The sequence below is a fragment of the Papilio machaon genome, chromosome 8, assembly GCF_912999745.1.
Source record: "Papilio machaon chromosome 8, ilPapMach1.1, whole genome shotgun sequence".
NCBI classification, from domain to species: domain Eukaryota; kingdom Metazoa; phylum Arthropoda; class Insecta; order Lepidoptera; family Papilionidae; genus Papilio; species Papilio machaon.
The window spans coordinates 8,593,169-8,618,175 of NC_059993.1; the positions used below are offsets into that span (position 1 = coordinate 8,593,169).

The following is a 25,007-nucleotide window of genomic DNA, read 5'->3' on the forward strand; positions in this document are numbered from 1 at the left end:
GTTGAAAGTTTTAATGGCACATTTGTGGCCTAAGCTGTGCCAATTTACTATTCATACATTGAATTATTACAACAATCATAAATATGACATCACGACTATATACTTTTATTGTAAACTAGCTTTTACCCGCGACTCCGTCCGCGCGGAATAAAAAATATCCTATGTCCTTTTCCTGGTTCTAAGCTACTTCCCCACCAATTTTCAGTCAAATCGATTCAGCCTTTCTTGAGTTATAAATAGTGTAACTAACACGACTTTCTTTTATATATATAGATAGATAAGATGGTAGAGATGTTTAGTCATTCTACTGAAACCTAAACGTTTTTAACTACAAAAAAACATCTATTAGTGTTGAATTAATTATACAAAAGATTTAAATCAGGAAGAAACGAAACGATGATAATTTACTGTAACAAAGTTATAGGAAGCGTTCCCTTTTCCAAGACAATATTAGAGTAGATTCATCACGTGCCCCCCGTGTCGTACAAACCGCGAGCTAATCGTTTCTCTCGCTCGCCGGCAGTAAATCAGAGTGAGACGACATTTTTACGATCTCTTAATCAAGAAATATTGGATGGTGGCAGCGATTAAGCAATTCAGCGTCGTCTTAATGCACTTATCTGGATTACTGAGCGTAACGGAATTCACTTCATTTTACTCAGAACAAATTAATCCACGTTTTATAATTGTGATTATAAAGCCTTGAGGTACGAAATTCAATGTCATACATTAGTTCTATGAATTTATGTACTGTTGAATTGTGAGCTTGTGATTCAAAGTTGCAGTGACAAATATAAATTGCAAGTATAGGATTTGTACCGTAAAACGGACTCTGTATGTCCCCGCATAAAGTCCCTGTCTGACCTCCGATATCTTTAGATTTATCGTCCCCAAGTCCCAGAAGATTGCCATTCGATGGCCGAGTACTTATTCGAGAGTAATCACGTGTGACGTTCGATGAATATACTGGATTTATGTACTCCGGAGTTACAACGTTTAATTCAATATACAATTTTTATAATTCAAGAAAATAACATATTTCTTATGCGTTTGAACGTTTGAGAAACAATAAAATAATGTTTAATGCTAGTAGGCATTAGTTATATAATGTTACAATAATTTTTTGGATTGCAATAAAATATTTTTCATTTTTCATTTTTTTCAATATGGGTTCTAAGTTGCTAATGATTTTTTAGAAGAATTTTTTTCTGGAATGGAAGAATTTTTAGTCAACTAGTTTTTGCTCGCGATTTCGGCCGCACGAAATGTCATCGAAATACGATATGACGTTTTGGAGATACGTAGTAACATACATCCATCCATCCAAACTTTTGGCATTTAACTATAATATTAGTATGATTATTAGACTTATCTCTACTTTAAGCTATACACGCTTTACTATTTTACGTATTAAGTAATAACAGTACCTAATATGAAATTTGAATATGTCGGAAATAATAAGGGTTCCTTTGCTAGTATGGCGGCGGCGGGGGCTGAAGCAAGGGGTCGCGGGGCGGGCGTCGTGTTTTATGTAGGAAGTTGTTCATCACGCAATAAATCTTGTGGACGCAGCTCAGTGCTGCACGGTACACTAATCGTGGTAAAAATACAACGATTAGGATATGTTCAAAAGATTTACCACTTTTTCATTTCAACTTTGTTTATTATTTTCCTAGACTTTCAACTATTAAATATTCAAATTTTTCATAAGTCAAACTAATTAACAAAGCGTCTTTTAGTCGTTTTAGAATAATATGATTATAAATATATAACTAATTTAGTTTTATTTATTCGTGACCCAATTAAATACGTTTGTGTATGTATATTGTTACTCGATGAATTCTGAAAATTAAATTTAAGTTTTTTTTACGTTTGAACACTAGTATACTGTTATCGCTTGAGAATTATTTCACTGTTTTATATTGACACGGTTTCGTAAACGTTGTCTTCATGTCTTAAATTATTGCATTTTATTTTTCATTCTCGGTGTACATTTGGTGTTGAGAGGTGTTTATTATCCGCCATGTATTGGATAAATTATTTTTACAATTGATACCAAAATTTAACAATTGCTTGAGTTGAAAAAGGTAAGGGAACATGCGTTTTCTTTATTTCATTTTTTTATATTATAAACTAATCGAATAAAAAATAGAGAAGATATTCTTTTTAAATGAAGTATAATGTATTATTCTCGTTACTCGTTATTAATAAATTGAAGTAATCACCCGTCTAGTGAACCGGGTCATGTCGTAGCAGTGATGTATGACCCGGACGGCCGGCGCGGAATCACAGGCTGACAAATTCATTCCGCACTTGACACCTTGCTCTTGTATACTTTCCACGAGGGCTGCCACACCACGCCAGAGGGCGCGTTAATCTGTTCACAGGCTATACGTAAGACTAAGTTAATATTTTAGTAACTGAAAACTGGTCTCAGTGGAAATTAATTTAGGCAAGTCGTTCATTTAGGGAATTAATTTATATCGAATATACAACTTAAGTTTTGACCTTACATGCATTACCAAAGCAAAAACTTGACAAAACTGTACATATTATGCAACTGGGTTATGATTATCGGTAATGCTTGCAAGGTCAAAACCGTAATGCGAAATCTAACGTGTGTGACCTACATTAAGTTATAGAACTTGTATGAGAGAATTTAAGGGCCTAGTGGAAATGGGAATTAGTTGTTTAGATTCATTGAAATGTTACCAATATATTACTATGTTTATACAAATTAATTATCTATACAGAACATATAGTAATATTGGGTAATATGTATGGAGTCGAAAAACAGAGTTAATATTGACCGATGTAAATAAATTAAGTGAAAGTTAAGACGTAGTCTGAGGTATGCAGCCACGCAAAATATAACTCTATTCGTATGTCCAAACTGAATAGGATAACTGACATCGCAGTCGCATACATCATACGGTTTGCGGTTCACGTGTTACTTATTTTTATTTTTAATGAGCGATTTTAGTATTTATATAATTCAAGATCATATAACTTGTGGCATAAGAGCTAAAGTCGCCTGTAACATTGTGTCAAGTGATTTAATTGTTTGGGAGGCCTTCCTGCATTGTATAAGGTTTGTCTTTGTGGTCTTTGTAACACTTATAGGTAAATATAACCGTGAAATTTCAATGCTGTAACACTTGTTTTTAACACATATTGTGGTCTATATTATTATAAAGCGAATAACAGGGATGATAATATGATTTTGTAGAAGTTCTTCGACAGTCTAACGCCACAGTAGATAAATAATAATTAGTAGCCTCTGTGCCTTTCCAGGCTATGTTTTACATATCTGGCAAATTTAAACGAGATCCGTTTAGCCTTTCTGGAGATACCTAATAAGAAACATCCTTTTACATCCATAGATGCATCTAAATATTCGCATTTATAATATTTATAAATATGTTAATATAGGACATGAAGTCATGAGAACGTGTGCCATATTTTTCTTATCAAAATGTGATTGAAAATTGTTTCGCTTCGTATTCTGCATACAAAATAAAGAAAGCCTCAACTGAAAACATGTTGATTTGTGAAAATATTACACGCGTGTCACAATATGATAAATATCCATATAACTAAGTATGTATATGAAGAAATAACTAGTTAAATATGTAATTAATTAATTAGATAACTAGTTAATTAATTAAATTACTAATACAAGATTAATACGATGAAAGTTTTTAAGTTTACTATTTAATATCTTATCTTATCTTCTATTTAAACTAAATTCAAGTAAAATGTAATCAGAAATTGAAGTTAATGAATCAGTCAACACATTTTTTTAGAATAAAACTTATTACAAGCAGGTCGTAGAAGAGGAGAACAGGGTAGGAGACAGGGGGAGGGTATTGTTGGAGGAGTGCGCCGTGTAACAGCTTTCTTTATCAGTGCCACGTTTATGAGCGTATAAATTCAGTTTATCTTTATGAATATTCAGCACCGTTCAGTGAAGGTGACGGCTAAGCTAGAAATTAGTTATATGTAGATGGTTCTGTACTAATTAATATTAAAATATTGATTTCAATATTGCAATAAATATTTAGCTGAAACAATTTCCTTTGTATATATTACGGCACAATTAGTTAAAGGAAAGCGTAAGTTGCAATCTTATTAATATTATAAATGTAATTATCTTTATGGATGGATGGATGTTTCTTACAAGATATCTCCAGAACGGCTGCATGGATCTCGCTGAAATTTGGTATAAATGTTAAAACACAGTCTAGAAGAACGCATAGGCTACTAAATGAGTTTTTTTTTTAATTTCGCGCGGACCGAGTTGCGGGCGACAACTAGTTTGGTTATAATTATGACTATGAGTGCATCAGATATTATTTATAACAATATTATGAAATCGGTTAGAGATATTTTTTGATAATTTTATTTTTTAAACAAGTCAGAGCGAGCTTAGAGTTTCGTACTTTTTAATCCTTTAAAGGGAACCCTAAAAGTGTAGTTGTAGTGTCGGAGACATTTCTTTTTATTTATGCTAATAATTTCAAGTTTTATTTAATTCAGACTTGACGTTGGACATTCGTCGCGTTTTTAAATGAATTTGTTTTATGCAAATATTATGTCCTTAATAAAATTCACGACGTTATCTCTTTACATGTTTTTTTATAACCTCTCGTTTCAGCAGTTAATAAACTGCATTTTGTTTTATACATTTGCGAGATTAATTCATGTTAAATATTATGATGGTTTTTATTTAAGACATTTATTACATTTACAGAGGTTATCTTCGTTGTGTATTTAATAAAAAATACCCTACTGCTGGGTGAGCAATGATTTAGTATTTCAGCAAACTCATATGATTGGTAGCGCTCTATAACTTGTACCAGATTGTGTAAATGCACCAGTTATATTTTGCACAGCATATTCAAAACAACAAAAAATCAAATTTCGTTGCAGATTTTCGTGAATTTATTTTGTGTTAAACTTGAAAAAATACTTAATCGCCGCATTTTATTTTAAAACCTTAAAGATTATAATAATGTTTTCTAATTATGTATGTAACATAAATTAGCTGACCGATCACAAAGTTTAACAAAAAATCGAGTGTGAGCGCATTAATACGGCGAATTCGATGTCGGAGTAATTCCTGGTTGTCGGGTGATGCATGGCGCCCCGACAGCCCCGGCCCTGACCTGACCCCATATCTCACCCTCAAGTAACCTCACACGATGTTTTATTACTTGATGAAACACGCTGTCCCGTCCTTAGAGTGTCCGCCTTGTAACTACAGTTTTTTACGATATTCTTTTTAAAAATGTACTCCTCAAATATGAAGTAACATGAAGGATATGGTATAATGATTACAAAGAAAGAAATATTAAATTAATTACATGATTGAAAAAATCTTAAACACATAGTTTCATTTGTAAAGCTGTCAGTTTGTGTTCTGCAAACATTTTAGTTTCTTTTTTGCTAATATGTTTATGTCAGGCGTTTTTAAAGTGTTACTTTTTTTGACTTAACGTGATTTTACCGTTTATTTCTTTTCAAAATTTCTTTGATTTGAAAGATGATAATGACATCAAAAATTAATGCATTAATGGTGTTACATGGAACTTCAATGTACTTTTAGAATCGTAATTGAGACACAATAGGAAATTGTCATGTTTGAACGACAAAATGACACGACACGGCGTCTAATAGGCGACGTTCGTATGTCTGTCATTACTACCTTATTGATTTTATGATTACTGGCAACTAATGCACGAAACTGTAACAACTGTCTACAACTTTGTTCCTTTTCTATAATTACGCGATTATATTTGTAAGAAAGTTTCTAGCAACAACTAACAAAGTCCGATTAATGGTAATCATTTTTTTGTAAAGTTTTATTACGTTTAAAAATTTTATGCATTTTCGTGTTGTTGTCGCTTAATGTATTTCTTATCTTTACTCATGAAAAATACTGTTTAACTGTTTATATTTAATAAGAGTAATATGTTTCTGAAGTTTATGAATGACGAAGCAAAAGGTTTTGTTAAAGTAACATTACTGAGCTAAGGAACTACAACAAAAGTTAGGTTAATTAGTACAGCAAAGTACTAGGTTGACATAAATGTAGATAGTAATCATGATGTGCTAATTGCGGGCTGTGAGAATGCGAAGGGACACGTGTCGTTTCCTCAGCGTTCTAGAAAATTCTTTAATTGTTCTTTAATTAAGTACGCCGCTATGTCGCGCTGAAATATTCAACAGGGGCCGGGAATTAGCTCCCTTGTTATGTTTTGAATAATAAATTTTTTTGCAACTTCGTGTCGTCGTCAATAATGTTTTGAAATGTATAATTATACCTATTACCAGACAGCTCAATATAAAATAAACTATACTGTATCTTTATGGAATTAATAATTTGTTTGTTTAGGTACTAGCTGTTGCCCGCGACTCCGTCAGAAAAAAATAAGTAGCCTATGTGTTCTTCCAGACTATGTTCAACATCGGTGCCAAATAAGTTGAGCCGTTACGGAGATAACTTATAACAAACATCCATACATTTAAAATTAGGCATTTATAATATTAGTAAGAAGTAAGATTATAATATTAGTAAGATTGGAATAATTTATCGGGAAGTGCCAAATATGTTATTATTTTAATCAGTCATTAAAAATCATTATTGTCATCTTGTTGGATTAAAAAAAATATTTAGAAGATACCAACCCTAAGATCCGAAAGAACAAAGATTTCTTTAATAAGCTAAAGTTACAGATTCCCTTTAAAACGAATGCTCAATGTTTACAGCTATAATCCCAAAACATTAATTGGTTATTAATAAATATATTCCGCGTGCAATGCACTGGCGAGTAACATATCGAATAATGATTTCAACCAATTAACTGAATCGTCGAAAATTGGATAAAACGCGGTGATTGTCCCGTGCCCTGTGCCGCGCTCGCCCGGCTCCCGCGCGTGTTTGTTGTTAATTATTTTTCAATTTAATTATACAGTATCTGTGGGATGTGTTTTCAATTTGGTACAGTTTAAATAATAATTAAAAAGTATTATTTTAATGATTTTGTACACAAGTTTATTTTTAACAAAAGATAAAATAAACAGTTGAAGTATTTCGCGTTTGTATTATACCAAAACATGTACACACATTTCATACGCTAATAATAAACTGCCCACTTTTACCGAATAATTCGGAATTACGTGTGTGTTTCCACACAGTGAATAAAATGCTACGATAAAATGCTTTTGTTGAGTGTAACTCGATATTCTCCATTGTCACGCCTCATTCTACTTCATTCGAATACAGTTTGACGTTTCATGTTTCCTTGGTCGCCGCCATGTTGACTGTCATCGGCTGTCACTGCGCTAGTGATGGGACGCGGCTCGGGTTACGGTTACAAACATCTGACAATGGACCCCGGAATCGGAATTGAGTTTATTATGTTGGATTTTATAAGCCTCTATTGTGAGGGCCTCACTAAACTGACATTTTGTAAACAATTAATTTTTTTTTTTAAATATATTTCACTGTGTTGAAAATGAGAATTACATAGAGATGTGAGAATAAGGAAAAGCTTCCAGCCCCTTAGGGAAGGAGAAGTCGTTTACATAGACGTTTATCAAATTAGACTGCCACAAATAATCTTGGCATTATGAATGACAACATCATTGTAATTACACCTATTTAGGCGATGGCGACGAATACCGATGGTTATGGAATCAGAATTTATTATTAATTAATAATAAACATACGCGTGTGCTTTAAATATCCAGAAGATTTAATCTATATGTCACATGGGTGTATTTATATTATGTCACACATGCGGTGTATAAAAAGGAATCTCAATAAAAAGCGGATTAGAGCTCCCCACAACACACGCTATTGTCAACGAAATCCCATTGTTGGCTCGAGTGCTAATTACGTGCGTGAATGGTTGCCTTTTGATGACTGTGGACCCGTTTGTTATTGTGCTGACGTTTGCGAGAAACCTTAAGTACTGTTGCTAAATTGCGTATGATCTTTATTTCTTTGTGAATAATAGTGACATTTGAAATATACGTTTATTGTTAACTGCAAGTTATTAGTTAATGGTTCCTAGAGTGAAAAATGCTATCAAATCGTAACTAAAATTTTCATGTCACTGTTTTTATAACTTTCTCAATCTTGCTTACAAATATCAATGTTCCTTACAGATTTTTTTAATTCTATACTTTTACTAAAAAAAATTGTGCCGCTCCTAAATTAGTTTCGGATTTCTTCAAGATTTCCCTGAAAAAATCAAATTAAAGCGATTTAAAGACCTGAATAAGCAATGTGTAAGCAACAATAGACATCACTAGTTTACGTGATTCAGAAATTTAAAATCATAATATTAAAATTTTAATCTTTAGTCGCAGTTGATGACAAAAGATTAGTTTATTTTTGCTTAAAGTTTAAAATTGCTCTATGAATAGATTTAGACCAGTAAAATGTTGCATTGCAAAGCCAGTCAAGTGTCAGCATGATTATAAGGGAATCAAATAACATAAGCCGTCCATAAGCCCTGTATAAGCCCGCTCGGGGATTAGGGTGTTTACAGAGCAGGGTGATTGTCGACGCAAAAGTATTAGGATACTTATTGTTGACGTTACAAAAAATTGTCTCCTGTCCCGACTAAGTCCATACTACCCTAGTTTTAAAGTTGTTCATCCACTAATGGTTGAAGCTATGCTATGTATTTTTTTTGTATACATATTTTCTCTTTATACGATTGTAATGGTTCTGTGTACTAATTCTATATTGTAGGAGAAAATATTTTTTTTGGTTAATGTGCTTTCAACTGGCTGTCTTCAGATTGAATTTCAATATCAAGTTAATAGTTCTTTTGTCTTATATCGTATGAGGCATCTGTTCGTTGCATTGTATATTTCCCTTTGTGCGTAATAATTATTATTATTTGACAGTTTCTTGTAAAATTCGGGGGTTTGTACATGAGAGCCGGATGTTTGGGGGCGTTGGCAACTGCGGTTGAATGGAGTACCTCGTTATTTTCGGGAATCGAAGATTATAATGTTTTCGTTGGTATTAACCAAAATTGATCAGCTTCATTATTTTTATAACGTACTCAGTAATGACGATAATTGTAGTAATATCATGAAATCATAATGCAATGAATTACTTTTGTTGTTTATTGTTTAGTGTTTATGAGCTCTCGTGTCCAGCTAGCGTAAAGGATAATCCCTTTGTTCATTTCTGCTGTAAAATGTTCATTGCGATTGTTCATTGTTTGACCACTTTTAACTAAACCATAATTTTCCCCTAACCTAACCTAATAATTTTACCCAAAAAACGACCTTGATACCTCGATAATACCAACTTTTTAACAAGATTCGAGTTAAAGCAAATGACGTGGACTATCGTCGGCTGCAAATTACGGCGGGCGGCGGTCGAGACTGCGACGTGTTATTTGGGCCCGCGACGTGTTATTTGGGTCCGCTTTAATTGCGGCTAATGTGTACCGTTTACAAATAATAACGTGCGGCGAGGATGTTTGAATTGGTTGTATTACAGGGCCGGAATGGACCGCAGTGGGCCGGCCCCCGCTCATATTTGCTACGTTAATATCGGGCATTTGATCGACAGGCCTCGGGGGGGCTATTTTTAAATAATTATACATTTTAAAAACGTTATAGAATTCTTACTGAGTAGTACGATTATTTTATGAACGGCCTAATTCCTGTTCCGTAGAGGTATCGAAAGTTTTGTATCAAGGAAAAATTATTAACATGCATATGTTTACAAGAACAAGCAATAAAACTCAAAAATGATCTAATATTCGTAAAACAAATAAGCAAATTCTTCGCCATTTTACATCCTTGGATAAAAAGTATTGAAAATGTTTTTTTTTAAATACCATGTAATTATAAGTCGATGTCTTTAATCGTTGGCACTTTCATTAAACTTTAACGGGCGGGATGTGCAGCGTCAAAATTAATGGCCAATCAGAAGAGATTGTCAGTGAGCAAACGTTGGAGATGTTTTTTGCAAGTCAAATGGTTCGCCTCCAGCGCATTCGGCGCTCGGCGATTTTATGCTAATTGGAACTGATCATTATTCTGATCTGATACTTTAGGGATGTCGATACTTTTCAGTAACAGTTTTATCGTATCGATAAATTAATATACTTTTTACAATATCCATTTTTTTTTAAATAATAAACAAATAAACTGGAGTTTTAACAGGGCAAGTATATTTTTATGTAGATTTATGACTGAAATCCCTGTATTTTTGACAAAACAGAGATAACAATATGTTTTTATAGGGATTCAGGTCTCAGAAACCAACGATAATCTATCTATCTATTTAATAATGGAGTTAGGAATAGCGTTGTGTGGGAATAGTTTAGCTTAACGGCGGAGATTGAAGATAAAAACGATGACTTCGTTGGTTAATATAAAGAAATATGAGCTGAATTTTGCTACAAAACGACAATCTTTTCAATATGCCACATTCATATTTTCTATACAAAATGCGAGTTTAACTTATCGTTAAGTGGTCACTGTCGTTGAGCACTCGATCACTTCGAGACGCCATTAATTTTTGTAATATTTTGGCGCGAGCTTCGGAACTGTTTTACAGGAATTAATGAGCGGACGATACTAAATTTTCTTTAAAGCAAACAATGCCGTAAATAAAATTACCCGCCGGCGAACACAACTTATAGAGTGCGGTTACCACGCCTTTGCATCGGTTTGGGAAGTGTAAATGCAAAAGTTATAGTAACAAGGATATGAGTAACTGGGGTTGGTTGGGTACCAAAGGCTACTATAATATTTTGCATGTGTTACAGAATAGCAGGTGCGGTATGTTCACTCTCTCTCTTTCTCTCTCTTTTTATGTCTCTCTTGGTGGGATCTTGTTCACTACGGCGCCAAAATCATGTTAAAATATGGCTAAAATATGGTTGTTGATCAGAATTCAGTTGAGCAAAGCAGATAAACGTTGTTGAAAAGTTATATTTGGTGTTTTTTACTCAATTTTAAATTAAATTTTTCAAGATATTTGTCCCCAGTTTTCCTCAACGTATAGTCATCCGCTAGCTCCGACGATAACTTACAAATTTAACGACAAAAGCCGGCCCATTTAACGTAAAATACCGCGCGGCGACAGGTCTCATATACGGAGGCTCTACGGCTCACTAACGCCTTGTCCATGGACCCTATATAGCCATGTTTACGGCAGTAGGCCTATAGGCCATGACATTGTTTTTTTTTATGGAATAATTTTATTTATTTAAAATTTGATTTTTTATACTTTACATCTATGCTCATAAATTGATATTATGTTACCGTTGTTTTAAAATTACGTCTAAACGTTTATTTCCTAATTCTTTTGTTAGCTGGCTGGCTATTTCAATTTCTTTTGCCTCCAAGTTTTTCGTAGGTCGATGATCATGACATAAATTTTAGACGTTACACTGTGTTTTAACTGGCTATGGAATACAAAGAGTTTATAACACTGTTATTTACGCTTATTTATTGTGCGTATTTTAATTATTTAATATATGAGGCATAAGAGATTAGTTTTAGAATGTGAGGTTAAATATAAGTGGAGATAAAATCCATTAGTTCGTTCAGTTGTTCCAGCCCACTAAGCTGTTGTCTGCATTAGCGCGAGTAATTAATAGGCGAGTGGGAGTGAATTATTTTCTGTGTAAGGAGGTCTTTTTGTGCGCTGCGCTCCTGGTGACTTGTGACCCATTTGTCACGTTAAATGGCCCGTGCCTCGGCCGCGATATTCCTTATTTATGGTTCACAAATCTCAGATACGGTCGCGCGACGCGATTTATATGTCTGCTTGTATTCCTTTTAGTTATGGCCGTTTCGAAAATAGATCGATTACTCTCACACTGTAACAATGTTGTAGTCGTAATATAGATCAGATTGTTTCGGATAACATTTATAGATACAGTTCAGTGAAAAATGTGTAGGATGTTGTGTGCGATTCTTTGAACATGACCGTACATACATTCAAAAGTGTTTATTGCACAATGACGTGTGGAATTAATTAAGACAATCGCTAGTATATAACTACCCTTATAGAGTTTGTTATCAGTAAAATAAGTAGTTCTGTGTCTCACGACGCAGTAATTACGTAGCAGTAGACAATAATAGCCATCGTGAGCATATAAATGGTTTTTATCAAATGATTTATCAATGGAAGATATCGCTTGGTGTTTACGAGCGGTGCGTGTATCTCCGCCTTTATTTATTATGTCGTTCACTCACATTGAATGTATCGCACGTGATTTATCGATGTAATACCGACTGAGCATTGTAATTCAATAGGGTAAAGGTCGGGTTAGGAAATGTATTATTAGATTTCTTTATACAACACGTACAATGATGGTTTGTTGGTTTTTTCTTTTGACACAATACTTAGCATGTTATTAATTAATGAATATAGTTTGAGTTATTTTTTTTTGTTTCCGTCGTCAGCGGCTACATCTAATATATAAAATTCTCGTGTCACAGTTTTCGTCACCGTACTCCTCCGAAACGGCTTGACCGATTTTCATGAAATTTTGTGAGCATATTCAGTAGGTCTGAGAATCGGCCAACATCTATTTTTCATTTTTTTTTTAACTGCGCGCGGACGGAGTCACGGGCGACGGCTAGTGTATCTATAAGTGTAACTTACTCGAAAGGTTTATGTCTTCACTTTGCTCTTAATATGACGAATTAAATACAGATGTTAAATGAGACTTAAGAAGGTTAATTTCACATTGAAGTGTTTACATAAACTGTTGTTTTAACATGTACAAAATTTGAAGTGATTAAATGGACGGTGTTGGTGTTGCCGAGGCAGAGGGTCGTTCAAATCGCGGCCGCGTTCCCGCCCGCCTCTTAGATGAATGCCCGCAATTAATCACTGTTTATTTACGCCGCCGCTGAGAGGCGCTTGTTAATTCCTGCGCCAGATGAAAAGTTAAGCTATTAAGGCGTATATTTCTACGCCGTTTTTTCACGAGCTTTCTTAATCTTGTTATGCTAGGGTTGCCACTTTACTTGTATTAAAAATACTTTTATATCGTTTATGTACATGACATTAAGCGTGTAACAATGGTCATCAGAGGCTAATTTATTTTGATATTAAAGTATGAGAAAAAAATATTACTTTAATATCAGTCATTGGTACTGTAGTTTGTATTAAATAGAAGCTTGTACTATGCAAGGCAAATCAAATATAAAGTTAGTACAATTATTTGAAGTATCAGTCGGAATATAAATAGCTAAATAGAGAAGTCAATAGAGAAGTTAAATGTTCAATATTACTGTAACACCTTCCTGGCTGCCAGCCCTGACCGATCTCGAAGACAAATTGTTGCCTCTTAAGAATTAATTTCAAAGAATACACCCTTACAGCTCGTTTTTCATTGTCATAACGCCTTTTTTCTCCAAACAAAATATCACTTTGTTCTTAATTAGGACCTGATGCTTCCACGCAACTGTTCCCAAATGCCTTTTATTAATTTGTTTTGAGTTATTGTTCTGGTGATGGATCTGATTGCTCTCCCTTTGTTTAGTTTGTAAATTTTGATAATGGCGGTATTCGTTCTTTCTTAAGATTCTTTTCCTTTTGTTTAAGAGCTAGGCTGTTTGATGTAAAGTTAGACTAATTATAATCTACATAATATCTTGACTCAGACTTTGAAATATTGTCAGGTTTGCAAAATCTAGATATGGTAATATAGTTCTAGTATAGAACTGAACCGGTGGGCTTAAAGTTAAACTAAATTCTAAAAGCTCACTAGCGCCCTCCTGTCAACAATGTCAATAAGTTTCACAAGTATTATACCTGTCGTGGCACAGAAAATAGCTTAAAAGAAAAGAACTTGTTTTTTTTTACATATTTTCTGAGAGCAGCGCCACTCTCATCGGGTTAGATATCCCTGTTTGGCTATCTTACTAATATTATAACTGTGAATGTTTAGATGGATGTTTGTTTATTAGAAGGTATCTCCAAAACGGCTCAACGGATCTCGAGGAAATTTGACTTAGATGTAGAGCATAGTCTGGAAGAACACATATGCTACTACATACATGTAATACATGTAAATGTACATACATGTAAATACTACATGTAATTCACTTTTTTTAGTCCGCGCGGACAGCGTTGCGGGCGACAGCTAGTATTACATATTTTTGAACAATATCAGTCATCGGTACTGACACGAAGTGTGACCATGCTAATGTTTGCTTATAATTAGTGCATCGTTGTTCCGCGAGATGTCGCTGTGCGCACGATAACCATTACGAGGAGATATCTCGCCAACTTGTCACAATTATACCGGTCAGGGACGTTATCGGCGCGCCCGTCGCCCGATTTACTGCTGCGAAGACACCTTGTCCTTCCATTTAACTGTTATAACGTTGTAAATTAAACTGTTATTGTTCCAGCAGTTAAAATTAACGGTTATTGTGCGGGGCCGTCGAGCGACTGATAACTGAGATGGCTTCGAGTGGCGGATATCAGTGTTACTAATGATAATTGCTACATTTTTATTATTTTTATAGCATTGCTTTCATTTAATCAACATTGAATTAACAAGTCGGGTTAGAAATTTATTTTGAATTTCAAGGAATCGAAATAATGAAAACAGTTTAATTATACAAATTAGTAAAACAATATCGGAGTTTACTCATTTGTCATAGCAATTAAAATTTTAAATACTAGCTGTCACCCGCGATTCCGTCCGCAAGGAAACAAAAAAATAACTTAATAAGTAGCCTATGTGTTCTTCCAGATTATGTTCTGCAGCTGTGGCAAATTTCATTAAAATCCGTACAGCGAGCCGTTCCGGAGATACCTTCTAACAAACATTCATCCATCTAAACATTCGCATTTAAAATATTTGTATGATTTCATATAACGTTTGAAGTTTTTACTCAACTTTGTATTGCAAATATAACTCTCAGTGTTTGTTTGAATTCTAGTTCTATTCGCATTGACTTTTATATAGGTAGGTTAGGTACTCGGCGAAGTTACAGCAGATTTATAAAATGCTTGCAAGCAAAGATTTGAAAGTGAACAAGCTCGATAGGATAGAGTTATAGCGTCAATAAAACTCCGATACAATTCTCAATGAAGGTTCAGTTTATAGATGTAGTTTGGTTGTTTCCTTTAATAGTAATATTAAAAAAATACTAATAAATAACGACTATTAACCTATTAATTTAAATAAATTATTAATTAAAATATTAAGTAAAATAAATTAATTTATAAAAACGAAAATCCAATTTTATAATTTTTTGTCTCTGTCCACACATTCGCGTTTGTATCGGGTAATCTCCGAAATGGTGGGGCCGATTTTGACAGGACCTTTATGGGAAGGACCTGATGCAGCCGGGAACATTACAGGCATATGTTTCTGCGCTGATAAACTCGCTTATAACCTCTAGTACTGAGTATCTTTGTAGGACCTTAATTCGTTTATATGTTTTTTGTTACATAAATAGTAAATTTTATTGTCATGGGAACCATCTTAATAATTATATTAATGGTAAAAACAAACTCCTATAAAAGAATCTTAATCCATCCACACACTCAGCAGTTACACGACACGTCACGTCAGTTTGACGCACGTCAAGTCGCTATGTATTTATGACGTGCCGTCGGCAACCGCCATTTGTAAAACTCAATTAGACGCCGTCTCCACTCGCCTCGCGCTCTCATAATGATAATTGATGACGAAATTTGCGAGCTTTTTGCGGAGAGATCCTTTCCGGCTATATTTCTTATTTGTGACGCGTTTCCATTATTACCAACGATAAGTCCTATATGTATTGTATGTTTGTTATTTAAGAAATCAATATCGTTTATATTTAACAAACGATACATTTGATATGCAAGACATAATTGCTTACATTCAAGTACTTTAATAGGTTAAACTATTTCTCAAATCTATTAGTATGTCTTTCATTTTTGATTACTTGTCAAAATTTTTATCTTAATCAGATTTTAGAGATTTTGAGAACCATTAAGATAATTGTCGAACCGACACGACACATTCCACATTTACTTTCGTTGCAAAAAAAATCGAATGGAAACAGAGCGAATGTCGCAATATTTCTTCATAATACGGACTCTGTTTAATTTGTAAATCGCTTCACGACTGATTAAAAACTCCTTTGAAATATTTACGAGGCGTCGAGAATAAAGTACACTGAGTGAGTTCGTATTTTTCTTTCCTCTTCATTCCGAAGCGGGAAATTGAAAAAGTAAAGCTTTTCCTTAAATTTATTATGCGTTAAGTGAAATAATCGAGTGCAACGATTTCTAAAGAAATTTTATAACGTTCTTTGGTATACAAAACAAATATTGACAGACAGTTTTTACTGGAAAAGCTTCAGGCAAATAATTGGTCTCATTAGTAGGGGAGCCCACGAGGCTAAATGGGGATTTACTCGAGCATCGTAGAGACCTATTGGGATGCAAAGCTTAGATGATAAGAAGAAAAAAATGTTATATGATATATACCTTTACATCAGTGGGGGAAGCGGCTATAGATTTTTAAAAATGTAAAAAAAAAAATTTTTATCGAGCGCGTCAGATTTTCTGAGGGAGTGTTAAGTGCACCAAAAAAAGCTCTCATTCACTAATCTGACGATTTCCATGGGACGCAAACTCGCGGTCATTTTTATAATGTGCAAAAAAATTCGCCATTTTGAAATACTCAAGCGCGTCAGATTAAGATATATATGGTTTATCTTTATGTTCTAAACGTACTGTCTCATAATCTGACGATTATGTAGAGGGATTCGCCTGATTTGACAAAAAAAAATTAGAAAAACGGTTCGGCCTTATACATGGGCCCCATGTTTTGTGGAGGTACTTAACCGGGTACAAGGTATCCCCCTGTATTTTAATCTGCCGTGCTTTAGGAAATCCCGAAATCCCCGCTTGGGCTCCCCTACTACATGTGACGTTGGATTGAGACAATGACTTCCTTTAAATAAATTACTAGCTTACTAGCAACACCGATTATTGTAAGTACATAATAAGAGATATTGTATTAAAAAGGTTTTATATTTTACACAACACCTTATAAATGTTTTGATGAATGATACATGATCCGAGATATGAATCAAAACATGTACTATGCAATCACTTTATATCGCACAAAATTACGATCCGACAAGACTCGGCAAATCATCGTAATGGCTACAGGCCGGTGCCCGGGGCGTTGGGACGTCGACGATAAATCTTGCACAAGTTAGAACAGTGTTATTTGACGTAGTTATCTATCCCTTTGTTCCTTTTCTTAATAATTTATGCAACATGAGAAACTACAGTCAAAATCTGTTATAACGACATCGAAGGGACTACTCATATTGAGTCGTAAAAACCGATAGTTGTAACAACCGGTGACAGGTATTAATAGGAAAGATATGTAATAACATTCAGCCAGGACCTTTGATTTTGGTCAATTTAACCGGTATGTTGTTCTAAACGATGTCGCTATAAACGGTTTTGATTGTATTATAAAAATTAAGTGAACATCACGTTTTGACCGACATTCGTATACTGCCTTGAATTTTCGCCTTTGCTAATAATATCTACAACTAATATTCCCAACATGTACATTAAAAAAAACTCATTTAACTAAAATACTATATAAGTCCAAAGTAAGAAATGAGATCGAAAAAGAAAATAACATATGGTTGGCCATTACTCACTTTCTGAGTGATTTCAGTTTAAAGTGCTGTGAATTAACGGCTGTACTCTGACGTGTTATTACCCGATTGTCTGTCGTGTTTTACACAATAAGAACTTGATTGCCTTTAAACATTACTGTTGCAAACGAGACACAACCGAGATAATTACGAGTATAATTAAACTCCTAAAAGACTTAGATAATATTGTTATTTCTGTTATTGGAAGAGGAGGATAGCTATATTATGTTTCTTCTCCGGAACTAACAAAGAAAAATAAACCAAAGGTCTACAACTGTTACCTCGTGGCTTTAATAGTTTCTTAAATGCTATATCAATCTTCATTCGTAGCAATTTAACAAACGATATTTTGTTTTTAACTAATATACGATAAAAAATTATTCTATTAAACTTTTATGTATTTTTATAAATACAATATTTTACTGCCAATTTTTTAATCGAACATTTTATCAATAAACAGAATAAAATATCGTTTATCGTAAAAGTCTCTCAATATAATGTCCTCAGGAATGTGAATTGTTCTTTCTTGACTATTCAATTTTAAATTGATTAATAACAATGGAAAATATACATATGAAAAGTACAGTACATCATAAAATTACACATATAATGTGCAAAATATTTGCAAATTATGTCTTTAATTATAAGATTTTTTTTATAAGAAAAGAGCTTGTTTTTAAAAATTAAAAAACAAGCTTTTATTGTGTTCTTGTTAATTAAAAGAACGAAAAAGTTGAAATTAAATTCATCATTCAGTTGTCATCACAATATTGTATTGTCACTCGATTCACATATGTATGCAAAATATAAGCTCAATCAGTAATCGGGTAGTGGATCCAATTTAATTTGCATAATTTGATAACAAACATCAACAACAGGTGAAAATAAATAAAAACTTGTAAAAACTGAATTATATTTCCAGGTACTTTTAATAAAAAGGAACGAAGCAATGAAGAATATTTTCAGTATAATATGTCCGAATAAACAAAAACACAAAGAAGAAACGTCTACTGACTCAGAGGATTATCTAGCTAAGACCATCGGTACATTCGGATTATGGCAAGCTGCAGTTTGCGTAGCTGCATCTTTGACACGATTCATTGTTATGTGGAACATGACTGCAATACTTTTTCTAACACCCGATACAGAATTCGAATGCATAGAAGTGAAAGGTATACGTAATGTAACTGACAATACGTGCTATGATGATTGTATTAAGTATGAATACAATAATCAAGGTTTGCAGACTACTTTGATTTCTGATTATAGTTTGATATGTGACAGACAATGGCTGGCTGGTCTTGCACAGTCAGTTTTAATGCTAGGATTACTTGTCGGGACATTTTTGTTCGGATGGATATCGGACAGGTATGTGAAATTATAAGTATAGCATCAATGCCCCTCTAGCAATATTAAGATATTGCTACAAGATCCTTGTCGTAATGTAGGTGTCTGGTCATATCTTGTGTTTTATTTTTTAATGCCTGAGTAGGTAAGCAAAATCCTTTATCACAGAAGTAACATATGGGCAGAGTGGCTACTCTCACCGGGCCAAATAAGTCAGCCGCATTTACTGTTGATTAATATGATGTAATTAATCTGCCAATGAATTCATTTATCATTATAAATACAGTTGAACCTGGATAAGCTAGAGTTCAGAGTTTCTAGCTTATGAAGTTCGTCCGTCGAGACTGGACAATGACTCTCGATTATCCAGGTTTAACTTTCATTGTAACATACTTGTTATATTTGTTTCAGATTCGGACGTCGCAACAGTATAGTTGCTTCGGTACTTGTTAATGTGATATTTATGTTGGCAACACCGTTTTCTCCAAACTTTTGGATATTCAGTATTTTTAGATTCATCACCGGTATTGCATCTGGTGGGACACTCATTACATGCATTGTTATAATAATGGAGATTATCAGCAAAAATCACCGCGAGGCCGCGAGTAGTGTTCTCGTGCAGCCAGACGCGTTGGCACAGGCTTCTTTAGCAATATTCGCATATTACTCACCAAATTGGAATGTATACGTTCTAGTTTACAGTATAGCTTCAATTTTTATCCTTATAATAGTTTTATTTATACCAGAATCACCTAGATGGTTGATTTCACGAGGTAGGATCGACGAAGCTATACAAGTTATAACAAAAGCTGCTCAACGGTGATTATATTTTAATATTAATAATTATAAAACAAGTTTCCACGATTATATTTATGTTATTTTTCCCCAGTAACAAACTGAGTACTGAAAATATAGAAGCAATAATCAAAAATAGTGCTGAAGAGTTACGAATCAACAAGAAAGAAGTAGTAAATACGACTTATTTAGATTTATTCAAGACAAAGGAGTTGGCGATCAATACGACATGTATTTTGATAGCGTGGACTATCAGCGGCACTTGCTTCTTCGGCATCAACCAGTACATGACTTTTGTGGGTTCTAACTTATATGTTGCTGTTGTAGTGTTGGGTTTAATACAGGTTAGTTTAGAAGAAAAACTTACTGATTAATATTTTCTATTATAAAATTACTTTTATTATCACCATTTTTTCAGATGCCAGTAGGTCTTGGTTCTTGGATAATCAACAAATATTTAGGCCGCAGGATAGCTTCAGTGGGAATTCTTGGACTTGGCGGAATTGTTATGATTTTACTACTTTTCACCGAGGAATATTACTGGCCTGCAACTATTTTAGGAATTATAGGATTTAGTGCCGTCAGTTCAATATTTACGATCACTTATATTTACGCGTCGGAGTTATTTCCGACGCCACTGCGTAATATGGCATTTGGATTGACATCGACTGGAGCCAAATTCGGGGCGATGGTAGCGCCTTTTATTGCTAATTTGAAACCGCAGTGGGTGCCTTCTGTAGTCTTTGCTTGTATGTTGTTTGTAGGCGCTCTCTCTTGTTTGCCTTTACCAGAAACTAAAGGGAGAAATTTAAAAGACACAGTGTCTTAAATGACGTGTGTTTAAGAATTGAGATATAATTAACATCTGCAGTAATTTGTTCGCTTTGTCTGTACTAACAACGTATGTATTAACTATATTATCATGTATGGAAATACTTATTAACAAGAGAGGTACGGTTTTTACTTATTGTGTAGACAAAGGTTAATGCATAATCAAAAAGAATTAGGCAATCAATAAAGTAATAAAAATAGAATAACAAATGGTAAACAATAAAAAAAGTTTTAGCTTAATAGTTGTAAATTAGAAAGCCATGTGAACATCAATATTGTCTGGCGTATTGAATTATTGCAAGATTAATGTTAGCATCGTGTTATATTTATCAGAGAAATTATTAGTTTCGATAAAGTGGCTGGACGTGCTCAATTCATGTGACAGCTAATTTATTAAACTTCATATTTTATTTTTGCGTTTTGTGTTTAGCTATTTTTTTGTGTTGTAAATTTCTTTTGAAGTCTATTAAAACTGTGCGTGCTCTGAGAATTATACTTTATGACATTAAAATTACACCATGAACATTAGTCCTGTCTGCCGCGAGTCAGAGCTTGGATTTGCTTCCTGATATGATATGCAGCTAAGTATAATTTAACTTATTAACAGATAAGTCAACAGACCCAGGACCATGTTTCTGTTAATTCATATATTTATATTACTAAAAAATCTCTATATATATTCCACGCGGTTGGAATGTGATGAACAGAATGGTACCGTTGTCTAATCCTATGGGGCCAGCATTTCGAAGTGTAAACAGCGTTCAAATATAACAAATCCAATGAGGCGGTGGCGGCGGCGGGACGTCGGCAGAGATGAAACGGGTCGCTCTCCCCTCTCGTCCACTTCTGCCCCCCCTTGCTCCTGCCGCTCGACGGCTGCGATCAATTGCACATGACACTCAAATGAGTCGCGACGATCAGATCAATGAGATGGATCCGTCAGCGCCCTCTTTCCGCCGGCTGACGTCTTCAGATGAATAACACCCGCCACTGATTGCTTTATTGATCTTTTTTATGCTGAGTGATCAACGTATATGTAAGATACTGGGCTCTGTGGATTAACTATACAGTATAAAATAATCGATAACCCTCAGCAAGTAAATTTATCCTGCTTTTCTTCATAGATGTTTTTTAAAAGCCGAATTAAAAAAGCCAAATATCTTAAGCTACAAAGGTGAATGTTTATTCATTTGTTTTTCGCATGATGTTATGATTAAAAACTTATAATTATAAGTAAGCGACTGATTGAATAACATTGTAATTAAAACGTGTGCAGGAAATACTTTAACCAAACTAAGCGTTAGCTTAAGACTACGGATGTAAGACGGCGCCTGATCGTTCTTTGTTCAGCTCAGAATTACGCTGATTGATTCTTATTAGTTACACGTAGCACGGACAATGCATTCCCCAGTGAGCTGCTCACATCAGATCTGTATCGGATCCGGCCGCCTGGGTGGCCGGTGGTTGTTGATGCGAAGAGCTTACGATAATGCGGTACCATAATTACTAATGGGCTTTTGTAAAACCACCAAAGGGTATTGTGTTGCAACAAATTTGCATTTGTCTGTTCTATGAAAATCAGACAGCAAAGACCATAATATTTTGCCTCGACTTTGTACCAGTAGATTTTAAATTTTGTCCTTATTTTGCTGATTGAGGGCGACGCAGGACTGTTCACTGTGGAGATCGGGAAGGCCTACGTCCAGTAGTGAATGATTGGTAGAAGTAATATTTTGTAACAGACTGTACTTTTTACATATATACATGAATGTAATAAGGTCATAGTCGGTGTGTCTCTTAAATAATTCCAAAATACGAGAACTTAATAAAGAATAAAGAATGAAACTGCGACGTTCACTTTCGTGTGTGACGTGACGCAGGAAAACTAAATGTTGTTAGGATTCAGGATGGCAGTGTCGGTCGCGGTCGGTGGTCCGGCACATTGGTATGCCGGGGGCACGAGGATGGTTGTCGTTCGCAAGCCGCGCCGACGTGCGCGATTAAACAAATATTGTTTGTTAATAAGACGCATGGCATTGACTGATGCTCCGCTAAAAAGAAATCTTGATAAGCAAGAACAATATGACCATTTGAACGGTGTTCTATCAACATGACTTTATCAAGACCGTAGAAGTTATTCGATTATTATTCTATCTCGACTGGACTGAATCTTACTTGACTGTCATTATCTCAACTAGAGTGTGTCAGACCAGCCTCAAAGATGTACCATACCTCCTCGTAAAATGATAAGACATAGAACTTGCTCAACATGGGAAAACCACGTTTTTGGTTAAAAAGGATAAATAACTACGAATAATTTACAACGCATCGTGTATTGCGTAGTTCGTTTCCGATTAACTAAAATATCTACGTTATTTGTTAGTTCTTTATCCTTAAAGAATGAAGGACATTTAGGAATCTATTGTTTTTAACCTCAACTGAATGTTTTATGTGCAACTTGTATTGAAAAGCAATAAAAACAAGGTTAATTCTAAATCAACGCATATCGTTTAGAATCAAAATGAGTATTCGACATGAAAATTGTCCTTTATTATCAGGTATTGCACAATCGGCCACACTTTCCTAAGATGCCTCCCCGATAATCAACCAGTTACCATTCGACCGGGGTCTACGGGGCATAATAACAGCCTAGAGAGTCGTTCCGCTGACGTTTGGTGAATTTTTACTGCCGACCGCCGTGCCAGCCACCGTGACCGGTGACCGTTGTCACCTCTATCAGTAAAGCTGTTTTGATTAGAAATCGTTATTGGTTTCGGGTGTTTTATTGTGACTTCCTGTATTTACTTAAAGTTAAATTAAATATGACTATTAGGTAATAAAAGAATAATAATAGGATGAACTTATAAACACATTCTATTAGAAAAGAGGTGGCAGAGTAACTTCAGTACATTTCACAGACAAGACTAAAAACTCGGAAACAATGATGTTGTCTACTAAAAAGTTCTAATGTATATATACAACTTGACATTTCATCGAATAAACTTATTTAAGTATGAGGCTTAATATTTGTATTTTACATACTGGCATTTCAAGAATTCCAACTCGAGGTAGTCACGCGGACCCCTCGCCACGTCGGCTATAATAAAACAGTTAAAAACAATTCGTAAACTAAACATTTGAGTTGTAAATTAACGTTTTAGGTGGCAATAAAATAAATTATCTGTGCACGGGATTGACGTATTTGTAGGCAATAAAACAGTTGTCAGAGGCTGCGCGGAGATTCAAGCGACGCGTAGGGGGCATCTGATTTATATTGTACTGGACGTTCAGCTAATACTGTCTCTTGGGTGGTTAAACTGAGACATCCCGTGTTGTCGGTTGTTTTATTGATATTAACGTTGTTTAAAATAAACGATGTTAATGAGTTATACGTAAAAATGTTTCATACGATTACGTATACAATTATGTACATCTCTTTCATTAATATAAAAAGAACAGAGACGAAAGATAATTATCATAAGTTCATAACTAGAACCCAAGTTTGTTAATATTTATTGTTCACTTTATAGTTAACCATTACTTTTGTTAGTTTAGTGTTATTTTGGGTGATGTTTGTAACAAAAAACTTAGCTAGATTTTATTGTTATTTACTGAATATGAAATTAAATAATGTTTATGACAGCTGTTCTCAAACATTTTTGGAAAGCGGAGTACTAGGTATTTGATGGTATCTTAGAATCTAGGTTTCATTATTCTAGGCGCTAGTATTTGTAATTCTTTTCTCGCGCACCTCATTCGAATCCCAAATTTTTGTACATATGTTATATTAAACTTTTGTCGTATTTTTCTCTGGTACCTTACGGTGCCTCTTTAGAATTGTTTTAGTTATTATAAGTACCTACCTAGCTGCCTTCATGAACCCCCAAAAAAGTTTCGCAGAACCCCCGTACATCGCTAAGAACACTAAGAAACCATGGTCTATGGCTATGGTATCGTATACGTACAGATACTGCATTTATATTTACGACTGGTCCTCCTTATAAATTGTACATAAATCAGAGATCGACACTCGTACTGAATTCAAATTTAGCAAACAATAGTCGATTTATCTGTTTCTTTTATTATCTTTATATTATGTTATTTACTTCTTGAGGCAGGCGGTCGATACGTATATACATATATATATACATCCATACATGCTGCTTCCATCCATATAAGGTAAAGCACATAACACGATCAGTATTTTCCTCGTCAAATGTTAGTTAGACAATATTGTCACATATTTTGAGTCTAGTAGGAAAATTATAAGGAAAATGTCTAATAGAATCTCACCAGTGATTTTTTTTGAAATAGTAAAATGGTTTTATCTGAACTTG

The 25,007-nt window shown here is 34.3% G+C and overlaps 1 protein-coding gene across 1 annotated transcript; it reads left to right on the plus strand.

Annotated features, from left to right (window-relative positions):
• The first annotated feature begins 19,471 nt into the window (after positions 1 to 19,471).
• On the plus strand, positions 19,472 to 20,924 carry LOC106720413 (solute carrier family 22 member 3). The gene is made up of 3 exons (XM_014515111.2): positions 19,472 to 19,863; positions 19,934 to 20,183; positions 20,258 to 20,924. The coding sequence occupies exons 1-3, from the start codon at positions 19,508 to 19,510 to the stop codon at positions 20,666 to 20,668; spliced, it is 1,017 nt and encodes a 338-aa protein (XP_014370597.2). The 5' UTR covers positions 19,472 to 19,507; the 3' UTR covers positions 20,669 to 20,924.
• Positions 20,925 to 25,007: the final 4,083 nt, after the last annotated feature.

What these genes read in the sequence shown, in the direction of transcription:
- LOC106720413 (XM_014515111.2), top strand. Translation starts at nt 19,508, where the DNA reads ATGTTGGCAACACCGTTTTCTCCAAACTTTTGGATATTCAGTATTTTT. An exon ending in ATAACAAAAGCTGCTCAACG is followed by an intron (nt 19,864 to 19,933) that starts GTGATTATATTT and finishes ATTTTTCCCCAG; the next exon opens with TAACAAACTGAGTACTGAAA. An exon ending in TAGTGTTGGGTTTAATACAG is followed by an intron (nt 20,184 to 20,257) that starts GTTAGTTTAGAA and finishes CCATTTTTTCAG; the next exon opens with ATGCCAGTAGGTCTTGGTTC.